Source organism: Thamnophis elegans, chromosome Z, assembly GCF_009769535.1.
Source record: "Thamnophis elegans isolate rThaEle1 chromosome Z, rThaEle1.pri, whole genome shotgun sequence".
Lineage (NCBI taxonomy): Eukaryota > Metazoa > Chordata > Lepidosauria > Squamata > Colubridae > Thamnophis > Thamnophis elegans.
Genome location: NC_045558.1, coordinates 75,501,172 through 75,513,599, shown reverse-complemented (window position 1 = coordinate 75,513,599; position 12,428 = coordinate 75,501,172). Strand labels below are relative to the sequence as shown.

The following is a 12,428-nucleotide window of genomic DNA, read 5'->3' as shown; positions in this document are numbered from 1 at the left end:
CGCGCCCATCCTGTTTGCGAGAAACTCTGCAGGGCGCGAAGGAAGGCGCTGGGGAGGTGCTGCCCCCGGAGCCCAAGGGTGGGTGGGCGGACTGGCGAGCGGGCGCCTTTCCCTGTGTCTCCCAGGTTGCGCCCGTCCTGTGTGCTAGAAAGCCGTCCGGGGCGGCTTTCCCAGCCTCCTTTCTGTGCCCCCGCCCCGGTTCCACCTCCACCGGCTGGCGGCCACCGGGAGGGAAAGGCGGGAGAAGAGCGACGATGGCGCTGCTCTTCTCCGCCCTCCGCTCGCGCCTCCATGCCCACCCCAGCCTCCCGTTCACCCCGGATCCAGCCACCTAAGCAGATCCCTCGCCGAGCGGCTCTTGCAGGAGATCCTCTAAGGAAAGGCTTGGCTCGCAAACTGTCTTCAGGAGCTGCGCAGGGCGAGCCCGGTTCTCACCCTTACGTAAGACTGCGGGCCTGTCCTCGCTTGCGGGGAGCCGCCCTAATCTTGGTAACCGGCCGGACAGGCGGCAAAGCTTCCCGGCTGTTGCAAGATAAGGCGCACAGCTTCCTTGGGGAAGCAGCGCTCACCGCCTCCTGCCCGCAAAGGGCTTGTTTGCTCTCTTCGGAGGATGCTCCCTTTTCAGGGCAGGGATTCCTCTTCCTCTCTCTCTCACACACACAAACACACACTCAATCATACTCTCTTTCACACACACAAACACCCCACTCACGCTCAACTTCCTTTCTCTCTCACACACACAAACACACTCAGTCATTCTCTGTCTCACATACACACACCACTCACAATCACTCTCACTCTTCCTTTCTCTCCTTCACACACCCACCCCATTCTTAAGAGAGCTTTGTCCAGTGTCTCTCAATTAGGGGTGGGGATGTTTTAAAGCTGGCCCGTTGCAAGATTATTATTTTTTGGGAACAGAGAATACAATCTGTATCATTCACTGGAACCAGAGGTTTACTCTTCCAAGCTTTGGGACTTGTGCTGGAGAGCCCATCCTTAGGGAACTTCCCTCTATTTGAATGTGTGTATTGAGACAGAGGGCTGTCTGTTTTCTTTTTTCCACTGAATTGGTGAAAATTACTTTGTAAACTTAAAAAAAGAAAAGAAAAATGGGCTGGAAGGAAGATAGAACACTTTGAGTTAAGATGAGCCACAAGATTTTAGGGAAACAAGACAGGGAAAGAGCAGAAAGACAGAGAAGGTGAAGGTAGATAGGCAGAAGGAAGGAAGAAGGAAGAAATAGGAAGGAGGGAAGGTGAAAGGATGGAAGGAAGAAGGAACAGAAGCGAAGAGGAAGAGAGAAATGGAAAGAGCAGAAAGACAGAGAAGGTAGATAGGCAAAAGAAATGAAGCTGAAAGAATGGAAGGAGGAAGGAAGAGAAAAGGAGGAAGGGAGTGAGTGAGGAAAGAAGAGAGGATGGAAGGAGAAAGGAAGGAAGAGAGGGAAAGAGCAGAAGACGGATAAGGTGAAGGTAGATAAGCAAGAGGAATGAAGGAAGAAGTGAGGTGTCTCGAGGAGGGGGAAAACATTTAGTGACAATGGCATTGAAAAAAGTGACTGATGACCATTTTTCACACTTAGCGACCGTTGCGACCATTTTTCACACTTAGCGACCGTTGCAGCATCCTCATGGTCACGTGATCAAAATTTTGGCAACAGATTCGTATTTATGCTGGTTTCAGTGTCCTGGGGTGACCTTTTGACAAAATATAAAAATTTTAATCAAGCCCCCCCCCCGCCCCCGGTCAAAGGTGTCCCTCTTTACCAATCTGAAAATCTGGTCACCTTAGGTATACTCCTAGTCTTTTTCCCTAAATATTGCCATCCGATGAGAGCTAGGAAGTGTGCCTTTGCCGTGGTCCCTGAAGTTTGGAAGACCTCTATCCTCTTAACCTTCTGTAAAGCTTTGGTGACATGGCTTTTGCTGTAAGTGCTGGGATAAGTTGGAATAATTGAATATTAGAAATTTGACTGGCACCAGGTCTTTCTAATGTTTTCATCTGTTTAATTTATAGTTTTCATATGATTATAAATGTTGTTTCAATTTTTGATTGGAAGCTGCCCAGAGTTGGTTAGAAGATGACGGCTATATAAATGTTTTAAATAAATAAACTAAAATCATCTTGAGTGGAGAGGACTATATAAACATATGCAACCTAAAGCTCCTAAGAATCCAAATTGGGGGATAGATTAAATGATAAAATGTGTGTCATAATACAGACCTTTGACTCCTTGCATCCAATCTTTGTAATTTTTTGTCATTTTTTTGTTTTGAAACTGAAACCAATAGCTTTAGTAAAATTCATAATGAGTCATCAGATCAAATCTACATCTAGCCCAATAACTTGTACCAATAATGAGAAGAGAGATTCTCATGAAGAATTCATAAGCTTAGTTATTTGGGAAACGTATGTTTTAAAGTTAGATAGGCAATTAAGTAAATAAGTTTTATAAATCATTACAGAGACCCTACCCCCTTTTTCTTTTAGCAACTGATACTCAAAAATTTTGGGCCACTGAATCCAGAGATTCTTGGCATTCAAGGCTAATAGCCAATTATCCATTTCATTTCATTTAAAATTGTATAATCCTAAATGGTTCCCCATTTCAAAAAGCTCTTCTTCTGTGGTTCAATTCTTGTCTGGAATGCAAATATTCTCCTGTTATTTCCGAATCATCTGCAAAGGGGAAGTTGGAAACTTAATTGACTGGGTTAGGACTTGATCTGGGTGATCCACAATGCAATCAATAAATAGATTAGGTCAAAACCTATGAGAATTTAAATTGATTTTGGGTTTACATTATATTAAAAATACATTTCATCATAGAAGAGCTTTCCATATTTCATCTATATTCTTGTAAAGGTACGAATTTCATGTATATTCTGTTTTGAACAAAACAGCAACACTAAATTCAATGGCACTTATAAGTGTGAATAAATTCAGAGGGGAAAAAAAGATTTTAAAAAACCCTATACCATATTTTAATGTCTCAGATTTGACTTATGTCTGCTTTACTTGTTTTAACATAGCATTTGTGTTTGCGTACTTTAAGCCTGCATCAGCGTTCTCTATGTGTTACAGGGCAAGCACAAACTTCTTGTGAACACAGGACTTGAAGGAAAGTGGTGTGGTCTAATTCCAGTTGGGAATCCTTGTGAATGTGTAACAACAACAGGTCTAAAATGGAACCTCAGTAAGTAAGATATATTTTTTCTACTCTATAAAATATCATTTTATGAATTAAAAATATAATTATACAGGGAGAGAATCAGTAATATGTGAAGTTCTAGTACCACTTTACAAAGCCTTGCTAAGAGCATACTTGGAATACTGCATCCAGTTCTGGTCACCACAATATAAAAAAGATGGTGACACTCTGGATGGAGTGCAGAGAAGAGCAACAAGAATGATTACGGGGCTGGAGGTTAAAACAAATAGACAACCATTTGTCTGAAATGGTCTCCTGCTTGAACTTGGACTAGAAGACCTCCAAGGTCCCTTCCAAATCTATTATTTATTATGTTATATAATATTTTATTTCAAATAGGGGTGTAATTAACTATATGATTTTAGTGCATTTAGTTAACTGTACATTGCAGTTAGCATTCCATTCATATTAATTAATTAATATTACAGTATTCATTTTGGGGAAATTGCATTTTGCCTGGAAACAGATAATTAGAGAAACCTTAAATATTTGAGGAGAAGGGCAAGAAAGACTGGGATAATTATAGTTCTGTTAGACTAGGAAGAAGGCAATATTTGCTCCTAGCCAGTATTATCTTTTTCCTTTGTCAAGAAACTTTCAATGACAAAGGTTAGAAGTACTCCCAGTCCTCAGCAAAGCTCACCACTCTTGTCACCCAGAAGGGCCTAGGAAGAAGGATAGTCATCTGTATAGATATAAATGAATACATATATTTACATTTATAGATGGAAAGCAGGCAAATAAAAGATTTGAACTTACATGTAAATTTTATAGCTAAGGGAAAAGATGATTAGCTAATTTTAAATATTTAGCATAGTTCATAGGAAGGTGTTTGTTTTCCTGTTTGTTGAAATCCTTTTTAATCATAACAGTATTGAATAGGAGGGAAAATAAACCATTTGCCCCTTTCACTTCATTGTATTTCAGATGTTGGAGGATTCCTATAGAATAGAACTTAACCCTCTCCTTCCAAATGAGTTTTACTTGCATAGAGATTGGTAGCCAGTTTGATTTAATGATTTAAACACCAGAGTAGAAACTAAGAAACAGTGAGTTATAGTATCACCTTAGGCATGAAAACCAACTGGATGACCTTGGGCTAGTTATTCTCTCTCATCCCATCTCACAGGGTGGTTGTTGTAAGACAAACAGAAGGAGTGAAGAGTATATTAATTGCATTATTTATAAAAATAATAGAGGATTTAAAATGAATTATAGATATATAAAGAAGGGCAATTAAATAGACTGCTAGATCTGAGCTACAGAGATTCAGATGATCATTAGGCAAAAAAGAGTAAGCTGTTTCTGTATTGTTTGTGGAGATTCTCAGACATCCAGGTTATGGTTTTCCCAAAGATGCCTTTTCCAAAGGCAACTGGACTTTCTTTGTTTTTGCTTGAAGATGTTTTGCTTCTCATCCAGGCTTCTTAAAAAAAGCACCTTTTTTTGAAAAAAGCACCTTTGGAACATGTTTCTGTATTCTTTCACTGCCAATTTGTAGACAGCCAATATTTTTCAGCTCAAGTCTGATACAACTATAATTAGCACCATGCTGGAAAACGTCTGATGTAGGGAACACATGCTGACCATGTGCCACCAATTTCCTACATTAAGCTTTAAAAAAGAGCAGAGGATTAAAAATTCCATTGAGGTCATATAGATTCCTATAAAAAAACTGGAGCCCAGACCATGTGCCCCATTGATTTTAGTATGTGAAAATGCTGCACCATATTGGGATGGATGTCCTACACATCCTGCTGGTAAAACATTATAAATAAGGTATATCTCAGCACATATGCTTTGATTTTCACCCTAAATTTGCAGTTCTGTTTGTCTCAACTTTTCAAACTTTAAAAAAGTTGTATAACCAGAGGCTATTTTTTGTGTTTGTAGTTTTGCTTTCTGGAAGTGAAATAATGGAAGTGAAGTGCCTTGTGTTTTTTAAATTGCTTTTTCAAAATATTTAGCATATATAAAGTTTATATATTCTGTACATAACTCTGTTCATGAATCTGTAACTAGATCTCTATCAATCTGCCCTATCAATTTTACTACAGATTGAACTGTTTTGATAATTTGCATTGTAATAATACACACCCACACATACAAGCATCAATTAATTAAATATAAATCTAGATAGCAAAACAAATTTTGGGATAGCAATCAAACTAAAATCTATCTTGCTTCAGCATAATTATTACAAAGAAGCTAAATAGTTTATTTACATGTCTAACTCTATAGAAATAGCTGTGTATTAACAATTATAGAGTAGGTCTTTTCATTTTCACTTTCTGGGTAGGAATTCACTGTACAAAGACAGATGCCTAACCAATTTTTGATTTTTGACATATTTGTTTTTCTTAGCAAATATATTTGGTGAGCACTTTATATTCATGAAAACTTGTTTCTTGGAAAGTAGAAGCTAAATTATTCTAAAATAGTATTTCCAACAGACAAATAAACAACTGAACATTGGGAGAAGATAAATTATATAAGAAATTTATTATTCTTCAATTATGGATATTGAATTTTCTCCAACGGCCATTTCTTTTGTTATTCAAAAGAAAGTATTTGGGCCTAAATTTTATCAAGCGTACATATATTATAATAGTTCCGATTTGAAAGGGACAGAATTTATTTCTTGATAACATGTCTCTTCTTAATTAGGATAGGTTGGTCAAGATTCCTTTCTGATCTTGAAAATAAGGATATTTGCATTGTAATCTTATGAGATATTATCATAAAATGAATGGTTTGGTGTTATTTTAGAATAGTTTTTCAATACCTCATTAGCATATACACAATCAGTAGATCAAAATGTATAGAACTTCTTGCTGTTTAAGAGCATATACTATGAGTAATTATTTATTGCATCAATGCATTTAAAATAAACTTTCAAATAGTAATTAAATCACTTAACCTTTAGACAATTTGGTTGGGAAAATTATGATCATCTGGATGGAGCAATCTGTCAGATGTAATTCCCTCTACATAGTCACATGGTCCTTTCCATGTGACAAATGCTGATTACATACTGTAACTAGGATTCTTTCAATTGGAGCCAATCCTCAAGAATGTATCACTCACACGTTATCTATTAATGAATATGGGTTCATTGATTAGTAAGTTTGACTGCCTTCCTTTGTATATCTTCTACTTGAACTGGAGAATGATATCAGGAGCCACTTGTAAATAGTTAAAGTAATCAATTTTATTGTCTTCTACCACTGTTGCAAGAATATCTCCAGACTGCTTGTCTTTCCTTGAGAATGTGCAGAAAAAACTTTATAGATCTTGGGGGAGGTCTGAATGCTGCTTGCAGCTATCTAATGATTCCAAGCTGGATAGTTGCTTAACCCTTCTAGTCTAGCTGGCAGTTTCCTAACATAAGGTTCAAATAAACTAAACTCATTTAATAACAGTCCAACTTGCTTGCTGAATTTTCCTACATTTAAAACCAGCATGTCTTCTTCACAGTCATTTGCTGCTTTCTTGTGATTCTTTAAAGATAAGATGTCAGTTCTGATGCCATGGCTCTAATCTCTTGAATTCAATAGCCCTGAGCAACTGTTTCAGTTATAAATATTCTGCTATTTGCCTTTGGGAACCAATCCTTTATTGTATATGTATCATCTGTATATGAATTCAGTAAAACAGATGTTGTAATATATCATAGTTCATGCTATGCAAGGTAACTATACTAGACAACCAAGTTTAGAGAGAGAAGTTCTTTTTACAATTTCTTATAGAAATGTACAGAAGTGGCACTCAATAAAGTACACTGAGGCTACAATTTTATATTTATATAAAATGCTGAATGCTACTTCTGCTGATTGCCAGCTGCTAGCAGTTTGGCAGTTCGAGTCTCACTGGCTCAAGGTTGACTCAGCCTTCCACCCTTCCAAGGTCAGTAAAATGAGACAGACATCTGACCCCAACACGCCTGACATCACCATTATGGAAAAGAAAAAGGTCTGGTTCATTAATATTACGGTACCAGGTGTTACATGAATTGAAGAGAAACAATTAGAAAAAATATCAAAATACTGCGATCTGCAAATTGAAGTTGAGCAATTGTGGTGGAAGAAATCAGTGGTTGTACCAATATTAATACCCAAAGGGCTGTCTAAATGCATGGAAATTCTGAATTTATCAGACCTGATTTTGCCCCTTTTTATGGATACAGTGGCACATTTTTCCATGCCAAACTGCATTGAAATATCGGTGCTGAATACTCGGACTTTATTATTATTATTATACAATTGTATCACAGCGGCCAGTTGTTTTGCTGGATTTGGCGTTGGTTACTAGTCGGGCCCCACCCAGGGGCCTAGGACGCTGTAACGTATTTTCGTAATATGCGTGCAGATCCAAGCAGTGCGACTTTTTGCATTTGACTGGTGGTGATTTTGTCAATTTTTAACTGTTTTAAATGTAATTCCAGTGCTTTTGGAATAGCACCCAGTGTGCCAATTACCACTGGAATTACCACTGCTGGTTTGTGCCATAGTCGTTGAATTTCAATTTTTAAGTCCTGGTATTTTGCAATTTTTTCATGTTCCTTCTCAGCGACCCTGCTATCACCTAGTATTGTGATGTCTATGATTGTGACCTTATTTTTCCCAACCAGTGTGATGTCTGGTGTATTATGCGCCAGTATTTTGTCTGTTTGTATGCGAAAATCCCACAAGATCTTGACCATCTGATTTTCGGTGACTTTTTCAGGCTGATGTTCCCACCAGTTTGTTGCTATTTTAATATTATAATTTTTGCACAAATTCCAATGGATCATTTGTGCTACTGAATTGTGCCGCAATTTATAATCAGTCTGCGCGATTTTTTTACAGCAGCTGAGTATGTGATCAACAGTTTCGTCAGCTTCTTTGTAAAGTCTGCATTTGGCATCAGAGGATTTTTCGATTTTGGCCTTAATGGCATTTGTGCGGATAGCTTGTTCTTGCGCAGCCAGGATTAGTGACTCTGTTTCTTTCTTTAATGTACCTGTTGTTAACCATAACCAAGTTTGTTCACTGTCCACTTTATCTTTTATTTTTTCCAGAAATTGGCCATGCAGTGCTTTGTTCTGCCAACTCTCCATTCTTGATTTTATCACATCTTTTCTGTATTCTTGTTTTGTCTGTTGGGCCTTCAGTAGTTTTTTGTTCTTTACTTCAATTAATAGATGTTCTTGACTTTCTTTTAAATAATCAGCCAGTGCATGTTTTTCTTCTTCAATTGTTTGCTTCACTTGTAATAATCCTCTGCCACCTGATTTTCAGGGCAGGTATAGTCTATCAGTATCACCACATGGATGTAAACTGTAGTGCATTGTCATTAGTTTCCTGGTTTTTCGGTCCAAAATGTCCAAATCAGCTTGTGTCCAGTTAACTATACCAGCTAAATATCTTATAACTGGTATTGCCCAGGTATTTATGGCCTTGATTGTATTTCCACCATTCAATTTAGATTTCAAAATTTTCCTAACTCTGTTGGTGTACTCTCGCCTGACAATAGTTTTTACTTCTCCATGGTTGATATTATCCAACTGCAGAATGCCTAAGTATTTGTAGGCTTCATTTTTGTTGCATTTAATTAGTTGGCCATTGGGCATTTCAATTCCCTCACATGCAGTGATTTTGCCTCTTTTTATGGATACAGTGGCGCATTTTTCCATGCCAAACTGCATTGAAATATCAGTGCTGAATACTCGGACTGTGTTTGTCAATGATTGGGTTTCTATTTCTGACTTTCCATAGAGTTTCAAATCATCCATATATAGTAAATGCGAAATTTTTTCAACTTCTTTGGCTGTTTTGTAGCCTAATTTCATTTTTTTTAAAGATTACTGATAGTGGGATCATTGCGATGATGAAGAGAAGAGGTGAAAGTGAATCACCCTGGAAAATTCCTCGCTTGATATTAACCATTCCGTAGATCTCATTCCCTACTGCCAACTCAGTTCTCCATTGTTTCATCGCCTTTTCAGTAAAGGATGTAATATTTTTGCTAATGCCAGTTGTTTCTAAGCATTTTATGATCCAACTATGTGGCAGTGAGTCAAATGCCTTTTTGTAATCAATCCAGACCATATTCAAGTTCGTTTTTCTGTTCTTACAATTTTCTAATATCAACCAGTTGTTTCGCCGGATTTGGCATTGGTTACTAGTCGGGCCCCACCCAGGGGCCTAGGACGTCGTAACGTATTTTCGTAATATGCGTGCAGATCCAAGCAGTGCGGCTTTTTGCATTTGACTGATGGTGATTTTGTCAATTTTTAGCTGTTTTAAATGTAATTCCAGTGCTTTTGGAATAGCACCCAGTGTGCCAATTACCACTGGAATTACCACTGCTGGTTTGTGCCATAGTCGTTGAATTTCAATTTTTAAGTCCTGGTATTTTGCGATTTTTTCATGTTCCTTCTCGGCGACCCTGCTATCACCTGGTATTGCAATATCGATGATTGTAACCTTGTTTTTCTCAACCAGTGTGATGTCTGGTGTATTATGCACCAGTATTTTGTCTGTTTGTATACGGAAATCCCACAAGATCTTGACCATCTGATTTTCGGTGACTTTTTCAGGCTGATGTTCATTATTATTATTATCATTATCATTATTATTACTACTACTACTACTACTACTACTACTACTACTACTACTACTACTATTACTACTACTATGATTCGATTCACAGTCTGTTACTGGTAAAAACTTAACAGTTCAAGCCCTAACCAAGGAGCTAGGAACTGTTAATGTACAGTTTGAATATATAGGCAGTTTATCATCAGGGAGATGGTTACTTCTTCCAGAAGAGTTAAATTCCAGATTGAATCCACAAACATCTAGCAGTTAATTTTGCTGAGAGGCTACTATTCTCCTGAATCTCAATCATAAGAGAAAAGTGGTAGATAAATAAATGAAAAATAAAATAAAGCATGTGCCTTTAAAACATAGTGCAGGATATATTATATTTAATGTAACATTATGTACAATATACAAAAGAAAAATTGTTACAATAACTAGAGATCAAAACTTACAAGAATAATGATTTTAAGAATGCAAGTTTTGAGGCTTTTCTTCAACATCTATTGGACAACATATTTCCAGGAACTTCCCCACTCAAATGCACATGAAAAATTCCATATTATAATAGAGATTCCTATTTAAAATATATTCAAGATAGCTTTTTATCTGCGGTAGTATCTTCACATTGACTGAAAGAAGGTGTTAAAAGGGGGCAGGTTTAGTCTTCACACTGCAGTAAGAGGCACAGGCCTGACCTTCCCCAGAATCTCTAACTGTAGAAATTCTTTATAAAGGATTCTTGTAATAAACCTTCTGTTTGAGACTATTCATGATGGGTTCTGATTGCTTGCACCTGACACTATACAATATACAGTATGCTTTAATTATAGAAGCTTAAGTGTTAAGCTAGAAGTGTAGAAAAATGCCCTTAGGGGAAATGCTGCATTCTAAATATGGAAAGGTAGGTAAATGTCATATTCTAAAGCTTTCATTTCAGAACTGAATTTATTTTAATTATATAGTACAGAGCACATAAAGCCACAAGTCTCAAGTCAAGGCTGTTGTTCTTCAAAGGTCTCACATATTTATATATTAGCTTTAATTGTGAAATCAGTTTAAGAATGAATACAAGGCAATTATGAAGAACCATGCAGAAATACAAGATTGCAAAGATTTTAATGAATTTCCCTGTTGCACCTATGCTGCCACTTGCAGGTAATATGAACGCTTATTTTTTCTCATTGGAAACATTAACATTAGCAAGGCAAAGATGAGCTTTGACCTAACCACTAGGCAAGGATTTATTTTACAAAATTCATAAACTATTATATTCAAGAGGCTAACTAGATACAGTATACTTGGCTTTATACTTGATTAATCTGTGGCAATATTTTTGGTAGCAAATACCAGTTGGTTGCTTGAATATTTCAATTTCATTGTTTCTTCGGTTGGTAGGAAAGGTTATAGTCCTATGCAAAGTTACCTGAGAGTAAGTCTTGCCTATGAATACTTTTAACTTATCTGGGCACTTAACCTGATTTTCAATTGCACTGTCAGACAAGATTCTTTTAAATAGTATTAACTTATATAAAGAAAAATGTAAGTTATCATGTGTAATAAATGCATGGTTAATTGTTTGAGTAATTATATTCTTGTGAATGTACCCAGTAAGTAATGGGTATACAGCTGCTACATGTGTAAGCAAAATTATACACGTTTATGAAGAATCATTGCATCCACTCTCTATAAACTATAGAAATGAAATGTCATAATGAGTAATTATTAAACAGCATGGAAAATTGCTTGTAACTTTTGTTAATATGGTATAAAAATAATGTGCAATATACTTCAATGGGGCATAAGTCTGTGGTGCCCATATCTTTTATTTACTAGAAACATCTGTAATCTTAACTTTTCTTCCATTTTGAACCTTGCAGTGGATTGTTTGAAATTAAGAACTTGGCATGCATGAGACAGCTGTGACTTTTCAGATGGTGACTAAAGCTTCTAAATAAGAGTCCAACTACAATAGTATCCTCCTGTTTTGACCAAGGAAGGGCATTTCAAGGAAACCAGCCACTGGCAAAGAAACCATTCGTGGCAAAGAAGCCTTATTGACTAATAGGTCAGAACTAATCAATAGTACTTCCTGCTCCTCATTTGAGTTCCAATTTGCCTTTTCCTGATCTTAACATTGCATGAGTTGCAGTTGTGGGTTTCAAAAAATTTTAGAACCTTTTCTGTAGGTGTGGCCTGCTTTGTGGGAGTGGCTTGCCAGCAATGTGACTGGGTGGGAGTGGCTTGCCAGCCATGTGACTGGTTGGGAATGGCTTGGCAGTCATGTGACTGGGTGGGCATGGCCAACTTGTAAAATGTGGTGAAACTCACTTAACAACGCTGTAGCTTAGCAACCAAAATGTTGGCTCAAAAACTCTGGCATTTGAAGCACGCAAGTATTAAAGCTGTCAAGTTACAAGACCCTTGCACTCCTAACCCTTTAGAAAAAAAAAAACCCAGGTGTGTTCAAACTTGACAGCTTTAAGACTTGTGGACTTCAACTCCCAGAATTCCTCCTCTAGTCATGTTGGCTCAGGAACTCTGGCATTGAACTGTGCAAGTCTTAAAGTTGTCAAGTTACAAGACCCTTGCACCCCTAATCCTTTAGAAAAAAAACCCCAGGGATGTTCAAA

At 37.3% G+C, this 12,428-nt stretch overlaps 1 protein-coding gene across 4 annotated transcripts in view; it reads left to right on the top strand.

Moving 5' to 3' along the window:
• The window catches only part of TPK1 (thiamin pyrophosphokinase 1), a 392,033-nt gene that overhangs the window by 317,675 nt on the left and 61,930 nt on the right, over window positions 1-12,428 (top strand). For all 4 annotated transcript variants that reach the window (XM_032234581.1, XM_032234582.1, XM_032234579.1 and 1 more), the window contains one exon: window positions 3,088-3,199. In XM_032234581.1, the coding sequence (XP_032090472.1) occupies window positions 3,088-3,199 (112 nt within the window). The remainder of the gene's footprint in view (window positions 1-3,087; window positions 3,200-12,428) is intronic.